Raw genomic sequence first — 21,269 nt, 5'->3', positions numbered from 1 at the left:
CTTCAAAAACTCTGAACTATCTTCAAAATAAACAATTATATATTTCCCAGGCACTTGCTGGATGTGTATGCTCCAAAAATGCCAAGGCATTCTTAAGTTATTGACCTATCACAGGGTTTAGGTTTACAAACATCTCATCTGGGTTTCCAAGATAATATTTATCAGCCAGTTATGGCAAAATAGTGGTACCTAATATCATAATTTGAACATTATGTATTAACAGGAATATCTCACATTTTAAAGGCTACCCATCCTACCCTGGGAAGTTCCCAGGTAGGGCCAACACTGGTGAGGTTTTCTTGAAGAAAGGGACAAACATTTTGCATTGTTAAATCAGTGAGCTTTTGCTAGCGATTTAAATATACATGTAAGTGTAGTAACTTCATAACGTTACTTATTTACAACTTAAATGTAAGGGTAGGCAGTCTGCAGCTCTTTACAACTCTCCCAGAAAACTGCTGATTAACTTCTGAAAGTTCTAGATTTTCTTATCTTTGTATATGGCTGGTAGAGTCAATAATCACTTGTTCTTGTTCATGGCTGATGAAGCATAGTGATTTACACTAAGGCAGATGCTATAATCTATGCCCTAATGTCAGGGCCAGCCCAAGGCAAAATGCCACCTGGGGCAAATTTTAAAATGCCGAACCCCCCTTATCTACCCTTCCTCTCCCTCCGTCCCTGCCGCCTCCCCCTTATCTACCCTTCCTCTCCCTCCGTCCCTCCCTTGTACTTACCTTTCAGCAGTCCTGCGGCGAGTCTCCCTGTTCGGTCTCGGTGCCGGCTTGTAATGCTGAGCGCCGGAAATCTGCCCCACTCGGCTCCATTGTCGGGCCGGCTCTGCCTAATGTAATTACTATAGTAAGGATCGAACAAATGCCTACAATGGTCACCACTGCATGAGCAGATAGAACAGCAAAAAATAACCTATGCATTGTTCAAAGCTACACGTTAGCCTTGTATTTAATGCTGTCAGGAAAGCCTTTTATGTCAAAATTCTCAGCAGCAAGAACCAATATAGTACTTTTCTGCTGTACTAAATTACAGTTCTCTGAATCTAGGCGTTAGCCATGTATGTATTTATCCTTCCCATAACACAATTCAACCTAAATCCCATGACATCACATTCAATAGATTTTTCTGTAAAAAAAAGACATCACAGATTAAAGCTCAATATCTTTTGCTAATATATGGTAAATTACCCAGAAGATAATATGAGCTTTGCATCTCTGATATTGATGAAAATGAGCAATATGTTGAGTAATGTCAATGTTAATGTGAGTATACATATTCATGTTCTGCACTAAATGAAGGAAATGTATGCAAATCACTAGCTGAAGATGAGCAGTATTAGTGTCCATTCATGTAAACTCATTTTTACATGAGGGCTAGAAGTATTCAATCATTCAGCTTATCTTCCATTACAATGGAATTGCCTTTCTACTAAGACATATAGTATAAGCATACATATTGATAGGAAGATGATTATTTTTACATAGGAGGATTTGGAAATATGGTAACATGTTCACCATTATCATACCTGATTGACCATTTCCCAAGAGTATGGCCAGTGTGGTGTGCCTGCATGCAATATCTGGTCACTGACCAACTCATTTTGTTAAGCAAAAGGCTGCATTGATACTACATGAAACAAAATGCACAGAAACACAAAAGGTCTTAGCGTTGCTTAGAATCAAATGTTATATTGTCAGATTTTCCCAGTTAGCATTTTCCCAGTGCATAGATCTACCAAAATATAGCATATTTTTTTCCAAGATAAACTAAAGCTGGTCCCACGTACATTTCACTTCATTAACAGTGTGTTATGAAGTTTCATGGGGCAGGGCTTTACCAAGACTTTGTAATGTGACTGTGACATTTTAGAAGGAAAATAATGTATTTTCCTTGCCTAATTTAAAAATAAAAATATGTTTCTGCTGTTTACATATATATAAATATATATAATGATGACTTTTAGGGCACTGTGAAACACGGATACCCAGCAAACATTTTGAGCTTCTAAAAAACAGAGACATCAGGGGAAGTAAGAGGGACAAAGAAATGTTGGGTCCCAAAGAGTAATTAACCTTTCAAAGGGGGACTTTTGGGATGTGTGATCTATAACGCATTAAACCAGACATTTTAATCCAGTTTAGTGGTACAGTAACTAGTTTTGGTGAATTAGATTACATGCTTGCCCATTCAGTAACTCAAGGCTTTAAGGAGTCCTATAAATATTTTTTTTAACTAGGACCAAATCTTTGATTTATCATTAAATAATGCTGGCCAATATTCCAAGTTTAATTTACAGGAAATATTTAATGGTAATCTTTGTTAGCTGCCTTTCTTCAAAATGTTTATATACATATAATAATTTGTGAAATAAGTCCTACATAAGTGTGCATTATAAAGAACATGTATTTCTGCCTCAGAAGTATGGAAGCAATTCTGAAAAAGAAGTTTCAGACTACAACGTGAGAAGTACTGGCTGCCGCATGCGGTCACATCTACAGAACAGCACCTTCGTACAATGAAGCAACACATGTTTGCCATTAATGAAGTGAAGGAAGTCTGTGCTGTTACAATGCTGTGGCTCACCATTCTAATGCTTACACACACTGGTTGCTTTTGGCTGTCACTACTGTGGCAGATGTATATAAACCTATAAATCTCTACAGATTGTGCTAATCATATATTTTTTAAAATGGTAAAAACAATTAAACTTAATAGCTCAGAGTTATTTAACGTGCTGAGAATTAATGACTATTTAAGATCACATCTATACAAAATAGGGGACATTTAAAAAAGACAACAGATTAATGATATGTTCATGAACAAGGTTATTAAGAACAGTTTGAGAAAGTGGTATGGTATACTAGAAGAAAAAGAAACAATAACTAGTATAAAAGCCTTAGACTCTTGGCAGGAAGAACTAAATCTTTATATAGACCAGAAACAATGGATTAACAGTATGTCAGAAATGAATAGAATTACCCATTGTTTAAGTATGGTTGAACTACATTATAAAGTTCTGTTGTGATGGTACTTAGTTCCAGAAAAGTTAGCTACATTTACTCAGGGAACTCCATCTACATGTTTGAGATGAAATCAGGGTCAAGGCACTTTTAGCCACATATGGTGTGGCTGTGTTTTGGTCAGGCAGTCCTGGAGTGAGTTGTTATTTCAGACTCACAAATATCATCATAATACCAACTCCGGAAAGGGCATTACTACATTTGAATCCTGGGTATTATTCCTCCGAATAAAATGGCATTGTTAATGCAATGTTTGCTGGCTATGAAAATTGTTGTTGCCAGGAAATGGCGACAACAGGAAGAAGTACAAATAGAGAACATTATAAACCAAATAAAACATCAATGTCAAATGGAACAAGTGGGTTTTTTTATGCACAACTGAGATCTGATACAGTCTATAAAATCTGGAAGGATTGGTTGGGGAAATACCCTAATGATTGATCATACAATTTGGGCCAGTAATTCATATTTTTTATTGACTCATGAGAGGTCGAGCTCCACAGTACGGATGGTTGAGTGGCTTGTAGTTATATATTTAGTGTCATAGGATTTAGGGACACTAGGCCGATCCTGTGTCTCCCTGGTCCTTTTCTTTTCTTCTTTTTGATGTAGTTTGACTGTGTGATACAGTTTAAGTCTATAGAAGCTGAGTGCATAATGATATTATATCTAACCCAGAGGAAAATAATAACGTCTAAAAAAAATAAATGCTAAAAGTCTCAAGTCCATTTCTGGAAAATGGAGGACTCGTATAAGAAACAGATCTGAGGATGTAACTTCTCATTAAAATGTTAAGTTATCATACCAAGTAAGGCAAATTGTAATGATGATCTTATTAGTGACATCTGAATAAGTTTGGACCTCACATTGAAAGACTTAGCTTAGGGTCTTTGAGAAGTTTAAGGCATTTTATTCATTAGGCCGTGGCTATAATATTTAGGACAATATTTCATGGATGTAAGTAATATAGTGTATGAGACGTAATAGAAAAGTTATGCAATAAGTTCTACATACTAGAAAATACAGTGTGTATTGCTAGTTCTTTGGAGACAAAAGTCATGCTGTGAAATGTTCTCACATTTTACAAGGTATTTAAAAATAAAATATAAGAACCTGAATGCACAGCTAAAATATATTCTCAGCATGTAGAACATTTTTAGACCCTTGCAGGTGCATTTGTAAATAATTACACTTGTATAATTGGCACATCTGCAATTACATGCAATAGGCTGTTATGTTACTATAAAATGCATTGTCGTTTGGTCAATAGAGAATGCATAGTGGACAGCTGTCCCTAAGAAGGGACTTTGATTTAGATTTTTAATCTTAGATTTAGATTTTGATACATTATATTACTTTTGAAATATCTTGAAAGCAAATGGATTCCTGGTAGAAACTCTGCGGGGCTTATCCCCCTGGACTGAAATGTGCCAATGTACATTGCAGGGCACCACAGAGTTAATTATTTTTTAACAATGCCCTTGCATCCCCTTACGCTTCTTTAAGCAGATGTGATGTCAGAGCAGAGTGAGGCCTCCAACGCTGCCCCAGAAGCCAAGAGTCCTAGTTACTACTCTGGGATTGCAGACCTGCATCTCACTGCAGGCTTTCTTGACTTGAATGCAGTCTGTATCCTCTTTAAAGCCGTGGCCCCCAGTTACACATCTACATCAGCCCGAGGCTTTACAGCCATCCTCATAGGCCCTCTCTGGTCCTCTGGTCTTTTAGTTGCTGCCACAGATGCACTGTGCTGGAAGGTGCTTCCACCACTGAGACAGTTGGCAGAAGGTAGAACATGCATACAGATTTGATTAGACACTGAAAGAAGATGGTATACCTAAAATGTTATGTTAACGATGGACACATCAGTTAGTAGTGTAATATTTTTCCCTACCAAACTAATGCGTTAATGAATATAAGTAATGTAATATACATAAAATGGAGAGCCTAGGCATAATAAAGTACCAACAGAATATGTTTTATAACAGTTCTCTTTTATCAGCAATAAATATTCATCCTATAGTAAGCTTTAAATAACAATCAGTAGCTACATTCAGGCTTGTTTCGATTTAAAATGTATTTGTATACTTTATATCACATAAACAATTTTAAAAAGGCTACATTTCCATATATATTTAATTAATGATTTTGCCACCCAGTTGTGATTGAATGTATTTTATAACAGCACACTGTGCGAGGGTAAAATAGAGTCATTGTCACATACACACATAACTTTATGGGGTAAACAGAGAATATTAAAACTGAAAATAATGGTCTTGGCTTTACAAATTAGTATTACTTTATTATATCTGAACATTTCACTTTCACTGTGTGAATTTTCAATTCTATTCTAATAATAACTCACGCCTCTAACTAAAATACACAATATATTACATTAGTGTTATAACTAAACTACACATTTTTAAATTGAATATATGTGTTTTTGTCATCTTCTAAAAAGAATGACTCAACTGTATGCTAATATTGGCATTTACAGAGTTGCTAGTAGTGCTAAAGTTAATAAGTGTCCTGCACAAAAAGGCTTCCCTTTTAATCCCAGTTGTACAATTTTCATGCCAGGCTTTTTTTTCCATCCTCTTTCACATCCTTTAAATCATTATAAACCAATTTGTGGAGCCAGTTAATATCATTTTTGTCTAAATTGTTCTTTATAATATGGATTTTGTAGTAAGGGTTAATGACTTTTGTATAGAGCATCTTAGGTGAACATTCCTCTGCTAATATCCAAAAATATATAAAAAAAAAAACCACCCCAAACTTTCTATAAGGAAATAATTAGAATACCTGGGAACTCCCAGGGTTTGACCCTGATTCTCTTAGATTTCAAACTAATCTCAGGGGTAATGAGCAAACAGTCCTGGGCTTACTCTTTCATATTCTATTCTGAGTTAATGATGTCAGATCATCCCAGCTGGTGCTTTTCTCACTTGTATATAACAGCTCTAATCCCTACTTGCATTATTCAAAGTATCTTTAATTTCTGATAAGTAATGGTTTTCATAAGAGTCATTATTCTAATAATTTCATCGCTACCACTAGAGAGCTGCTATAGTAAAATATTTCTAATGGGCTATTAAAGGTTTAATTTTTAACAGTCTCAGGGAAAGATCTTTACAAAGCTCCAAAGTCTTTTAGTCTAGAAAAATCGGAATGACCCATGGCTCCAAATTCTCTGATACTTATGAAACTAGTAACCCTTCTGGAGCTGTCCATCAATTTGTTCCTTTTGTACAGTAATATCCCATAGTTTAGGATTTCCAAGACTCACACTTACCCCTGAATCTGCTATTTGGAAGATCCAGTTTGGTGTTCGACCTGGGGGACACAAGCTTTTAAGAATCATACAGCAATGGATCCACCAAACCCCACCTACACTAACCATTTTCCAGACAAAACTCTTTTACTTGTTTCATATGGATTGGGTTGACACAACACTTCATAAAGAACAATATGCCACAATAAAATTTTCTAAATATGGGAAACATAGATATATTCTTTGGACACTGCCATTAAAACAAAACTTAACCCCTTAATGACAAGACTTCTACTTGTTACTTGTACACTTTAGGACAAAGGCTGTTTTGACATTTTTGCAGTGTTGCTATTTAGCAGTAGTTTTCTTCTTTTTCATTTAATGCACTCACACATATTATATATAGTTTTTTCAGGACAAGCAGGGCTTTCTTCAGATACCATTATTTTTTCAATAACTATCTTACTATATATACAATATACTGGAAGGTCATTGGAAGCACAGCTGCTCGCCTATTATTTAACTTTATTTTTGGATGCACATTAAGCAAACTAACCCATTTGTAACAATATAACATGATTGTATCAAGCTAAGGATTTATGGGATCAACAAGCTGTTCAGGCAATGCAAATCCCACATTTATGATTTTCTTCCTAACACTGCCTTTACTCTAGATTACCCAATCATAGGAAACTTGATCTGCTGATGAAATCCTAAAAGGTGCTATACAATGCCATGATACATAAAATGTTTAAGATAATATCTAAAAAGCTTGACTATCCTCAGTTTGTTGACACCTGTGAAAAGACTAGGGCACACATCAATTTTCTAAACCTCTTTGAGTTAACAGGGAGTACAACTTACTTCACATGCAGACCTGGTTAAGCTGGTGTTTGGAACGGCAAAGTATGCTGTTACTTGAATCCAAATTTTATACATAAGGAATATATTATAGGTTATAGTACAACAAACAAAGAGCGGAATCATAAAGTGATCAGTAATTAAAAAGGGATGGGAAAGCCTTTTTATACTTTTCTATCCAAAAGATTGGAATGATTAATAGGATTCGTTTAACTAATTCACTTTCAGGGAAATGGACAAACAATCAAGAAACTACATGGAATTGGGGAACAGGTGCTGGTGAAAATAAATAATTTCTGAAAATAACACAAGATTATAAAATAGCTTGACAACTTATATTTTAAAAATAAATTAAATGTTAAAAAGTACAGTAGTGCCCAAAAAGGTGTCCTTTGCTAAATTAATTATATGCATATATTCTTTGCTTGACTAGCTGGTGCCTGTGGTTTACTTTTTTCAGACCTAAATCACAACAATATATGCACTAGATTAAGGGTAGTTGCTGCTTAAAAGGGCGTTTTACTGTCCCTGGCAGCCCTTGTATCTGCTCTCATCCATGGTCCAATGATTTGTGACACGTATTGGCTGCTTGAGGCAGCCAATCTGTGGCATGTAAGCACTGTTAAAATCAATAGTAATACATTCTAAGCATGTGCACAGGGGTCTCAACAGCTTAAGTTGCCTGGTGTGCAGTATGCCAAACACATGTCCTGCATGGAAAGTAGCTTGGGGTAGCATAGAGGCAAATGTATTTTACATTTTTTTCAGTGTAACTTTTTTTGTATTAATTGTAAATACAGTTTAGAGTCCTGAAGTATTACAGTTTATATATATATATATATATATATATATATATTTTGTCACAGCACCTGCCTTTGTTACGTGGTGATTTTTTCAACGTTTATACTATGCTGTCAACAAGTAAGAGCCAAGGTAAAATCAGAAAAGGGAAGCAAAATAACAGAACTGAAATAGAATGATCTGTAACAATTGTGTTTATTACTTGAAGCTTTGTAAACATGTTGTTTATTATGAAGGACATAAAGTATATACTTGGGTATTCACATCTAATCATAGGCTAAAACAACATCCCGGAGATAGTATGGAAATACCACTCTTCATTAGAAATTGGTGCTCTGCCAGTATATGTAATTTTGTCTGTTATTTCCAACTCTAATATTTAGCTGTAAATGTTCTTTACAAGGAAACAATGGTTTGGAGTGACTTTTCCATTAAAATAAACCTTAGCTACTACAGGGTTAGATTATTTTTAAATATTTTCACATTGTGCCTTGGGCAAAGTGCCAATACAATATGACTAGTCTAAGCTTATTAACATTTAAATTGTACTTTAAATACATTTAAATACAGCAATGCTTTTTTTCTTCTTTTTTTTACATATACAGTATGTATATTATTTTGAAAGTTGTCTAAGGGAATTTGAGATTTTTTTTGGATGAAGAAGCTATTTGGACGCCAATATGAGGCAGGCTTCCAGCAGCAAGAGTCCATAGATATTTTTACAAAGTGCAGCTAAAGTTAAAACTTACCCCCAAATGATTACTTCTTCTCTCAATTTAGATTGCCTAATTTCTTAAACCTTAACAAATGCTTATTTAATGCTTCCCTGCCTTTTCAAATTAACGTGCAGGTTCATCAGGTAGTTATCCTGTACAACAGTTGGGTTCCATGCAAACAAAGTGAACAGCCAGAAGAAAAATGACTAGATATGAAAATGTTACTGATCTAACCATCATTCCTTATGTAGAAGTATTTTCGTTAACATTTACGCTGCACCATTCAACTCCTCGCAGTATAGTGGATTACTGGAAAATACAGGCCGTTAAAGTATATACTGTAGATAACCTACATGATGTGGCCGAATTCTTACTATTAGCGGCATACATCAAGGAAACAATTGTAGCCCTGTGCTTCCTAGCCCTGAAGCTGCATCTATATCACCATATTTAGAAGCAAAATCTTTATCAGGGCCGGCCCGACAATGGAGCCAAGTGGGGCAACCGCTCCAGGCGGCACTTTTGAAGGGGCGGCACTTTGCCGCCCCAAGCCCTTTTTTTTAAAAAAAAAAGCGAAAGAGAGAAAGGGCCGAGTGGTTTTCGCTTACCACGATGTCAGTACCCGCTCGGCGCCCCTCTCTCTCTCCTCTGCGGCGAGTCTCCCTGTTCGGTCTCGGTGCTGGAAGATTTCCGGCGCTCAGCATTACAAGCCGGCACCGAGACCGAACCGGGAGAATCGCCGCAGGACTGCTGAAAGGTAAGTACAAGGAGGGGGGGACGGAGGGAGAGGAAGGGTAGATAATGGGGGGGGCGGCAGGGACGGAGGGAGAGGAAGGGTAGATAAGGGGGGGGGCGGCATTTTAAAATTCGCCCCAGGCGGCATTTTGCCTTGGGCCGGCCCTGATCTTTATATTGTGGTAATATTTGTATTATTTCATGACTGTTGATCTGGGATGAAACATTTGTTGCCCTAAGCTTGATTAATCCTTGAATGAATTGTTAAATACACTTGCAAAGCCCACAGACCTTATGTATGATATGATATGTACCTGGGTTTTCTAAAATGGCTCAAACTTGTGAAGAATATAATTGGGAAACATTTCACAACATTGCTACTTTTGAAACACTAGTGCAGGGCTGCCACCAGAAATTTTGGGACCAATTACAAACCTAAAGACCCATCCCACCTCATGCTCCTCTCGCTTTCCAGTTCAATGCCCCTCCCCCAGTACTATCCCATGCCCCTCCCACTTCCCACCTCTTGCCCCAATGTCCAGAAAAGAACCACTAGATCCCAGAGCCCCCAGGGGTCCAGAAATAGCAGGGCCTACTGCTGGGAAGTGAGCCATGAGGACTCAGTCCTGGGTAGCAGGCTGTGTGGGGTCCATGACATATCAGGGAGGGTGGCTCCTATGCTGGCCTGGGCTCCATACAAGAGTTACTTGCTGTTCCCCACTGATGAATCACCTTATGAATTTGATTCATCATTTAGTATGCAAAATATGATAATAAAATGGGAACAATTATACACCTGATTACATGCACCAAACTAAGAGAAATATCCCCAAAAATATACACCCCGCTAAACTGAACTGAATTGTTTTACCCCTAAGAGTAAGCTCTTCTAACTCACCACCACCAGCAATTACCAATAACTCCAAAAAAAACCTCCCTTCCCTGAATTCACATTCAAAGTGAGGCAGGGATAGAGTAAGTCTGGAAACAGTGATTGTTGTGATTATGAACATGGTGATCACAGAGATCCCATGGCCAGGGGTATAGCTAGTGACTCCCATGGAACTTCCTTGGGTTGCAACCCAGTCCCTTGCATAAGTAACACCAGCAGTATCGCATTCACTTAAAAGCATGACAACACAGGATGTCACTATGGATGCAAAGGGGTTAAACATCATCATTTCTAGTTCATGCTTACCCCTGCATTATTCTAATAAACATCAAGCCTGTGAACTCCTTGTAACAGAACAAAAGTCGTTTTTTTCCAGCAAGTAATCATATTGTTATTATTCAGGACACAATTTGGCATTTCTGTAGGGATTATAGTACATATGGTATTTCGAAAAGGCAATATTTGTATATCTTTTCAATCCTAGGAAAGTTCAGCAAGGTTTAAAAGTTTATGTAACAGCCAGGCGTTCCTAGGTGTCCGTACTATCTATCCTATATTCCCTGAAGCCATGCAATTTGTTTCTATGATTATCATGTATTTGTGAAATATATATGATTATAATGTATCCATGAAAAAGTTGCACATTATTGTAGAAAAGCCAGTTCACATTTTCAAAAGTTAAAGTAACAACATTCATGTGTAGGGTCGGCACCAACAGAAACTGGAAGACTAGGCAACTCCCAAGAGCACCAAGGGCGTCCACCATAAGGTTAATTTATACATAAGAAAACAAGTGCATACAGCAAAGAAGTGTCAGTGGCATAATTTGCCCCAGTTCTTATGTGAACTATGATGACTGGATGGAAGTGGAGGACTGTTGCTAAGACAGACCCCAGCCTAGTTCTCCAGACCAGATTCACCTTCGGGAAACATATGTCCAGGCATGTATCCTTACCTAGCTAAGGTTGGAAGGAAAGAGGCATTTTTGACAGCTTGGGCCCACCTCAGGTTTATCTCCACATGATGAGCCAGTCCTAACTGATACAGAAAGACACTGTTATTATCATGATTATTATCTGATGGCAAAACAGTCAAGAAACAAGGAAAAATAAGAAACAGCAAGATGCATTTTATAAGTGTCAGCATCTCGTATAGATTATTAATCATTTCGCAGAGCTGGAGTTCACACTGGACCACCCAGCTCTAAGAAATTGATAAGAATGTATACCAGGTACTGCCACTCATAAAATGCATTTATTAGTTCTTTTTCCTTCTTTTCTGAAAGCTCATCCATCAGATAGTAAACATGACAATAACTGTGTCTGTCTAGTTAAATAAATTACCCTGTCTCGGTCTTATTAAAAGAAGTTAATAAGCACAGATCCCTTACATTACTTCAATAAAGATTTAGCTGAAAACAAGCTTCTGTCATAGAAATGCCATTTTCCATGCTAGGCAATATTATGCTTCCAACATGCATGAATGATTTGAAACATGGGACAAAATAATTGACTTATCTGATAAAAAAATTGTATAAAAGGAAGTAGCTGGCAGTGTATTTGTAGCAGGTCCAGACAGGCCAATTGGCACAATCGGCAAATACCCAGAAAGCCAGTGCCCGATAGCACCTTCCAAGTACTTTTATTATTGTTCAAAAGGCCAATCCAATGGTTTAGGCTATGGCAGCCTGCTGGATGCAAATAATCAAATGCTACAATAGCATAAGACTGTTGCATGTAGCCATATATTCAGAATGTGGCTGCACCCATGTTATTTATTGGGTTTAATGTACCAGGGCCAATTTTATTCCAGCTTATAGCAATGTCGGATATGTGATTTATCTATACAGGTTCATCATTTCTGACGCCATCGCTCCGTTTCGTGATGATATTGGCTTCCCATGTACTACTTCGGTTTCTAGTTTTTTACGGCTGCATGGTGTCAATTATTTTGAGTTCATATCTATCATTACTTTACAGCCAAAGCTCTTCAATAATTGCCCCTGTATGTTACTGTGCTTGTCTATTTTTAAGTCAAAAGGCTCACTTACAGTTGCAGAAAGAAGTACGTGAACCCTTTGGAATTACCTTGATTTCTGCATATATTGGTCATCAAATTTGATCTGATCTTCTAACAATAGACAAACACGGTCTGCTTCAACTCATAACACTACAACAAAGTTTTCATGTCTTTATTGACTTCTCCAAAAGCTAATTGGAGTCAGGAGTTAGTTAACTTGAAGTCCAATCAATGGAATGAGATTGGGGCTGTTGGACAAGCAACTATTTTTTTGTAGCTATTCAGAAGAAGCATTACCTAATGTGAACCATGCCTTAAACCAAAGAGATCTCTGAAGATCTAAGATTAGGCACAGTACATTGACAACAAAACCTTACCCCAATTGCAAAGTATGGTGGAGGAGGGCATCATGGCTTGGGGCTGCTGTGCTGCCTCAGGGCCTGGACAGTTTGATATAGTAAAAATTAAATTCACAAGTTAATCTAGACATTTTGCAGAAGAATTTAAGGCCATCTGTCCTCCTATTGAAGCTCAACAGATGTTAGGTAATGCAACAACTCTAAGGACACAAGTAAATCAACAGAATTATTTCCACAGAGAAAATGAGGAATGGCCTAGTCAGAGTTCTAAACCAAGCCTGATTGACATGATGATGTACCAAGAGGGTGATTATTAGTTGAAGCAGTCTGTGTTAGTCTATTGTTGATAATTAGATCAAATTTAATGACCACCATATGCATAAAAGGGGTAATTCTAAAGGGTTCACGTAAATCTACTCTATGTTATTTATATTGTATACATTATCTACAGAACAGAAATCAAAATTCTATCTAAATTCAAGGAGCATGGAAACAAAACCACACACAGTAAAAGGTATGCAACCTTGTGTTTTTCTCTCTGCTGTACCTCAAGCAGTGTTCCCTCTAAGCTGCGCGCACACATAGTTTTTAGAGAGAGCGCACACGTCCCAAAATTGTGCGTGTAACCAGTAGCGTACCTAGCAGGGGCCCGGGTGCCACTCATCAGGGGGATGCCACCAGGCCGGCACCCCTCCAGAGCCGGACAGTAATGTCCACCGTTAGAGGATCTCCGATCCTGCTCCCTTGAGATGCGCGCGGTCTTCCGCACTCACTGCACCAGAAGGACAGAAGAGCCAAGAGGGAGAATGAAGAGGAGGAGGAAAAGTGACAGTGACAGAGGAAAGGTAGGAAAACATTCAGTGAGAGTGCATTAGTAAGTGTGTGAGAGTGATGGGTGTTATGCTGTAGTTTATGCTGAATGTTTGTGAATAAATGTGCGTGATAGCATGGATGTGTAAGTGGGAGGGGGGATAGCTGTAATCATGTTCCTATTATTCTCAAGTTCCAGTATGTACTGGCTGCCTGGGCATGATAGGAGTGTGATTGCTGTTAGCAATTATATATATATATATATATATATATATATATATATATATATATATATATATATATAATATTGTAGTTGGGTTTTTTTTGGGTGTGTTACTTACTTTTAATAAAAGTATGGTTAACACACCAAAATTGGACAGAAAAATTCAGTAACAATATTAATATATATATATATATATATGGCTCTTATATAATGATACCAGTTATGTTGTACCCCTGTCAATGTTTGCCTAACGAGAGAAGCTATGCAGTTTTAAAGGAGTGGGGAGGGGGGTGCCACATACAGGATCTGCCCCAGGTGGCAAATACTCTAGGTACGCCCCTGCGCACAACAGTTTTTCCTAATAATAATAATAATCCTTTATGTTTCCCGGAGCCTCCACTCGTGATTCGCTCATAATTTACTTATGCAGTGAGAATGTCACCTTTAAAATAGATCATGGAAGTGATGGAGTCAAAAGGGGTGGAAATATATAGCTCCACCCCCATGCAATGTGAATTTTTTCAGCTCCACCAACTTCGCTTTATATGGACTGTGTGACAGAGCAAAATGGACATTAGGAGAGAGGCTCATCTGTCACACAGGCTGACATTACAGTAAGTAATATCGTTGTGTAACTAATACTATATTATCACACTATAATGTAGTGTTATTAACCATGAGCGAGCTGTACCAAAAATATAGAATAACAATTTAAATTTAACATATTGTGCGCGCAAAATTTTGGCTCTGGGAAAATTTTTGCACAAGAGAAATTTTCTGCGCACACCACCTAAGAAAAATTAGAGGGAACATTGGCCTCAAGATAATAGAAGGGTGTAATACCCATAAAGGGTAAGAAACGAAACAAAAGCATTAGGCAAATTACCAGCAAGGGTTTAATGACATGTCTCCAATTCACATATCATTCTTTTCTTGGAAAGCTTACTGTTTCACAGATCAGCAGGAGCCATTATCTATAAACCGTCAGATTAAAGGGATAACCTTTGAAGATCATTCATTCCTGGCATAGACTTTTGAATTACTGTTTCTGGATTGTGTTCTGATTTATGCTTTAAAATTTTAATTAGTGCAGACCAATTAATTACATGGCCAGTCTGACCTTCTTGTCAACTTAATAGTACTGGTTGGTCACCTGTGAATATAAAAAGGCAAACTTGCATGCCAGTCATGTTTCAAGTGGTAATAAGGAAAGAAGACGATGTAGGAGAGGGGCTGGCAGAAGTAGCACATAATAGGAGCACAAGAGGCATATGGCAATCAAAAAGGAACAGTCCGGTAAATAAGGAGAAGACAGGTACCTAGAAGTTATCAAGTACAGTAACATCATGATTCCAGAAGAGACCAAGAGTAAAAATTCATACCTTTTATTGGACCAATATAGAAAAAAAATTTAAGTATTTTTCTAAGTAAAAAGATTATTTTTTTCTATGTTAGCTAAATAAAATGTTTAGGCATTGAGTAAACACACCAAAAATCCAAAATAAACAGTAGTCAAAGGTAATTTTGTTCTTTACAGAACACTCCACTTTAAGTATTGCAGTATTAAGTAAATACATATTGAAGTCCACTTTACAAGGACTCATTATTGTTTTGCTATTGAAGTTAGAAATCACTCCAAAGTTGTCTAGAATACATAGGGTTGGCTGCTTTTTCTTCTATTGATTTTAATGAGAGCTCTACAGCATATTTGCAAAAGGTATACATAACACTCCCTGCTTTCAGTAGAAACTGGAAGGATGGAAAATGAGACATACGTCTTATTTTCTAACTTCAGGGACTAAATAAAACATTCACCAATTTCAATAAAATGCACTGGCATCCATGCAAAGAGGACTCCAATAACCAGTAGTGCGTGTTGACGCATCACACAAACTGTTCTATGCATAGACATCCAAAGCAGAGTCATAAGTGGCACATAGGGACACAGGAGCAAAAGCATCTGGACACATGATTTGGCATTTAAGAAAATACTGAGCAGGTCGCAGACCATATAAGAATTGTTAGGTTCCTTTGTAAGCCCTTGCAGCAGAAAAGACATCTATGTGTTAGGGTCTCCTTTTCAATCCAGCTCCATTTAAACTTCAATGTATTGGCCACCATCACACTGATATCAGTTTAAAAATTGCAAGTCTGACCACATGCAGCCTTATATCATTGCTTTTTTTTTTTTTTCAAATAAACTACTCATACTTAAAAAGACATGTATATTATTTGCACATATATACACAATTTATATCTCAGTAAATCCATCCAGTGTGCAGTGAGGGCTTGGCAAACATCTTTGCTGAGTACAACATAATATCAACATGATAAAATCAGGAAAGTGTTACTGGAAAGAGGGATAGGAATTAACTATGACAGTTTTTATTTGCGTTTCTGGAAATATTATGCCACAAAAAATGCAGTTGTGGTTTATAGGTCAACTACATTAGACAGAAAAAAGAAAACATGATATAATGTTTAGTTATAGTTTATTGTGAGCGTATTATTCTGTGTTAAATTAAAGTTATATTCACTTTAAAAGTAAACTAAAAATGGACAAATCGCAGTCGCCTCTCTGTGAGTGAAATCATCAAATTAACAGTTCTCCCAAATCCTAAATGCAGACAGTCTGTTCCAATCCAGTAATAACCAAAAGTACAGTGTAAATTTACGTTTCTGTAAAGAATTTAAACCTCTTAGATTGAAACTCTCCCAAAACAAACATAAAGTCCTTTCACAGCCCTACCCAGAAATCTGATTGGATTCATAATGAGGAATTCCACCAAAGTGGAGCCAAAGTTAACCCCGGCATGGAAATGTGATGAGATCATTTATACAGAATGCTAGAAATAATGCATTTTCTTAAGTAATGTGAGCATATGGGATGATTTCACTTCATTTTGATTCTGCACATTATGCTTTTACATGTTACAGTTTTGTATACCGGGTGATAATGTCATTCTGGCGTCCTTATATATGATTCTTATTTTTAACGACGCGCACACTGTCAGCAAATGCATAGCGCCCAATTTGTGTGCACATTCAAATGTAACAGTATATTAACACATGTTCGCTGTTTTCTTATTCACCATAATATTTTTATTTTTGGGAAAAAATAATAGTTACAGTAACGCTTGGGCACAATGATCAAATAAGTAAGCAAAGCATCATTATGCTGTCTGCAGTGCAAAAAAATCCCCAAGAGCCAAATCATTAATGGGGATGCCAAAGCACCAGGCCAAAGGGTAATGGAATTCCGCCATGGGTGCTGAAAATCATTGTAGTGTAGCTTTTGCACCTTTGACCACCAGGACATTTAAGGCACTCAAGAGCAACTTAGTTGCTGGAGGGCTATAGCATACCTACTAGATGTCATTTTATTTTGCCCCAAACCCTATTTGAGCCTCACTTGTGACATCAAGCGGTCATGTTCCTACTCACCAGGATGTGCGTCAGCTGAATGGTGATAAGAGGAGATCCCGAGAGATTTGGACACAGATTGGGGGGTGGCTCCACTTTTAAAGATATTAGGTAACTGGTAGCTGATATCATGTGTTCTTTGTACCGATCTGCGCCGGAAATCCTTCAAAGGTAAAGCATCATAATCTAATTATTCTACATCATAATTAATGCATGTGTACATAAAACTAACATAAAAAATATTTTATCACATACAACCGTTGGTATGATTACAGTTTCAGCAAACCTTTGCAGCATTCAAACAGCCATGCCTGGCTATTAGCTTTATTAGCAACATGTGTGAAAATTAACAAATACATCAATAAATATTTAAAAATTATGAAAAAATATGTAATATCATAATTTAGCATGAAGAGGAGAACATGTGCCTATTTCATTTGGCACCTTACACTAAGAGTATAATTTACTATGTTTAATTCATGTTAAAAGTTGTCAGCCCTCTCTGCTCTTTAAGACAAAATTCATATGAACGTAAAAGGTTCTCTGTCCAGAATTAATGCCAAAGCTACATTGATTTAGGAATAATGAAAATGAAAGGGCCAAGGATGGCACAATGGTGTATTTTGTTGTATGTTTCAATTTTTTTCCATACAATCATGAATTTTGTTTTACATACAAACACTAATTTCTCCCATGCATTATCTAAAACGTATTTAAAACATTGGTAGTCCATTAAATTTCCAATTTATATGCTGTTTATATGGTTTTTTGCCTGTGTAGACTGGTGGAGACAATAAAGCATGACTGTGTAAGATTTATATTCAGACCAGGAAGAAAACACTCTTGCTACAAGCTCCTTAATAAAGAGGTGGGATCAGCAAATGAGAATTTGATACATTGGTGACATAAATATAAGGCATTATCATGCCCAATAATGGCTGGACGTTGCTTAGTCAACATTATGTGTAAGTTTGCTTGGAACACTAAATATTTTAGGAATTGTGTCGGGGGGATGAGGGTTAATTCCCCCCAGAGCACAAAAAGTTAACATTTTTGCAATTCCAAAGAAAGCCAACAGGGAATCTAGGGTGCATCTTCACAGTTCCTGGTTCTTTTCTCTACTTTGTTATTGGTTTTTATTGTAGTTTTATTTAGTGAATATGTTGTTGGACTACACTGTCCCTAGAGTAAATTTAGTCTTTAAAATTGTACATATAAAATAAAGTATATTTCTATGGGGATAAATACTGCAAAAAAAAATCATTAGAGGAAGCAACATGAAATGTAGAAAGAAAAGCAGCAATATTTTAATTAACCACTTCTCTGCCAATGTGACGACATTTAAATATGACCCTTGCTCATATGTGATGGGCTGTCTATTTACTGAAACCATAAGGAGAATGGAAACACAGGGGAGCCATTTTCATATTCCAATTTTAAATTCTAAAAAACCTTTCTGCAGCTGCTTACTGGCTATAAACTGGGTATTAGATATAAATTTCTGAGTTCATTTGAGGTAATGGGGAAAATAATTGGTGATATATGAAGAAATCACCCACCAATTGAGACACATTAAAAAAAGAAATGGAGAGGAATTCTGACAGCAGCACCTGCGCAGCTATCGACTGGCATTTAACCAACAGCAGATCAACAAGGGCTTAAAATGATATATATATGTGTAAGTTAGAGCGTACTGTTTAACAAGATAGCGGGTTTTAGATCCACCAAAATTACTTATAGTAAATTTCATATAAATGACGCTTCAGCTTTACTAAAGATTAGTGTGAAATGGGCTTCTGGGAAGTTTCACACAAGGATAGCAGCATGCAGCTGAGCTCAGGTAGATATGGACAGAATCCCTTCTAATTCTTGCCAATGGTACTATTGGAGCCTTCGAAGGAGTCTCAACTTAATTCTATTGTAGCAGCAGTAGGGGTGGCAAGTATGACTGCTTTAGTCAAAGTAAAATGGCTATAAAACCAATTCCACTCTTAGACTCTTATGATTGACTGGCAGTGAAAAAAGGGTGGTTAGGATACAAAAATGAAAAGCATATTCATTTTCATTGATGGCGTAATTAAATAATACATGTTCCCATTCTGCTATATTAATAAAAAATGTATATCAACATTTTAAATGGTTAAAGAATAAATGCTTTTAGGGAATGTTGTTAGAAGTGTGGCTAGGAGGACAGGCTTTTTTAAGACTGTTTGCATGCCACTACAGCCTGTTGATAGCTGTTAATAAGAGTTTTCTTAGGCGAATAATGTGTTTTATTTTACTCATAAACCCATTTCCTGCTGTTTCTATAATTCTATTGTGACCATTAGGACTGGACAACACCGTGATACTGTAACGTGGAATTCAGGTGAGGAACCCAGCTGGACACGGGTACTCTGAAGCACAGCCCCGAGAAGGACCACGAAGAAGGTAAGTATCGAGCTAACCGCGGGTACTCGGATGATAGGCTGCGCTGAGGTCCGGGACCCCGATGTCCCGGACCGTGACAGATACACTCATACTTCTCAAACTTTCTGACATCAGGGGAGGAAAGAGAGACAGGTGGATCTCGGTCATAAAAAAAGGGATATTTAGGGGATTGTATTAGTTATGCATACTTCCAAGAAATTTTGGGTGAATTTGAAAATCTGCAAATTGTCAGCATGATTTCCAGAATAAGTATATTTAGCACTTAGCAACCCGAGTATTTTAGAAGAAAAATCTTCACTTGCAACTCGACTTACAACTTCTGCAATTTTGGAAAATTCTTATCTATCAGTATCTGTCTGAAACAGATGCAATCCAATGGAATTTCATGGAGATCCAACTCTTTAAACCTATCTTTCATACAACACAAAGCCACTGTCAAATCCAGATGAAACCTCTTTGACATTTACCAGATGCAATGGAATGTTGACAGTCCATCTAACTGTTAGGGCAAGAGGTCATAATGTAAAACTAGAAGGCCAGAGGTTTAGATATAATGTAAAGAAGTTACACACAATGAGATTATGGTAGATAAGTGGAGCAGTACTCCAGATGTAGAGGTTAACACATTGAGGCAATTTAAACATACATGATTTAGGCATAAGGCTATTCTGATTATAAAACAAGACAAGGGAACAAATATGGTTTCAGGTAAAATGGTTAAACTAGATGAGCTAAATGGTATCAGAGATAAGCTTCCAATTATATTGCAATGAGAGCTCAAATTGCATATAAATAAGCAGCACCTTAACAAGGTCACAGAGACCTTCCCAAGTTGTGCTCCAGAGAAAATAAGAATAAAAGAAAGGTACATGATTTTACTGAACAATTACTAATAACAATAATAACATGTATGAAGGCATCCCACGTACAGGATTTATCCTTATTTGATATATATATCTTTATAACCATCCATCATCATGCAGCATCAATTGAACTTAACCCCTATTATATAAGAGAACAAGAACTAAAACTGTTAAAGCACCAAAATATAAATTCACAGCTTTTAAAGTCTCGTTTAAAGTTACAAATTACCCACAGAAAGTACATTTTTCAAGAAACCTCTAACAGTTTTATTATTATTATTATTATTCACATTTTAAAGGTTAGCTCTAGTCAGTTAGGTTAATCGTACAAATGTGTTATTACCGCTGAAATAACGTTTTAAAAATATGTAAAAAAACTATTAACAGCTTACATGTTCTAAGGTTAGATTTGCTATACATTGAGCAATGTGGTTTGTGAACATGGTGTGCAACATATAAATATTGTATAGCGGTTCTTCTTTAAGGCCATACGTTGCTTTGTAACATCCTCAACTGGATACAACAGGCTCCTTTGTTAGGACATGTTTCTCAATCATAAACACTTTGAATTACCAATCCACTGGGCTTTATAATATCAGTGTAGTATGGACTTATTCATGTTAAGGTATTCACAATAGGATGGCTCTTTACAATGTACATGTTTGTAAAGTCAGATAAGATTCAGAAAAAGGGGCAATTTAGATGTAAACCCTTGTCACTGCGATTCCTGAATTGAATGGAGAATAACTATTAGAGTAGGCAAGATACTTTGTAATAGTGTGCAATGTCAATCAGGAGATGCAAAATCTAGTAAAATGCTAAGGGGTT

The 21,269-nt window shown here is 36.8% G+C and overlaps 1 protein-coding gene across 1 annotated transcript in view; it reads right to left on the bottom strand.

The window, feature by feature from the left end:
- The window catches only part of LOC149289166 (adhesion G protein-coupled receptor D1-like), a 175,417-nt gene that overhangs the window by 115,195 nt on the left and 38,953 nt on the right, over positions 1-21,269 (bottom strand). Inside the window, exon 15 of the mRNA XM_089491043.1 lies at positions 17,170-17,311. Within this exon, the coding sequence (XP_089347169.1) occupies positions 17,170-17,311 (142 nt within the window). The remainder of the gene's footprint in view (positions 1-17,169; positions 17,312-21,269) is intronic.

This window comes from Sceloporus occidentalis, unplaced genomic scaffold (assembly GCF_023333645.1).
Source record: "Sceloporus occidentalis isolate IW3139 unplaced genomic scaffold, rSceOcc1.0.p SCAF_48, whole genome shotgun sequence".
NCBI lineage: Eukaryota > Metazoa > Chordata > Lepidosauria > Squamata > Phrynosomatidae > Sceloporus > Sceloporus occidentalis.
The sequence above is the reverse complement of the archived record's forward strand: the minus strand, read 5'-3'. Positions and strand labels throughout refer to the sequence as shown.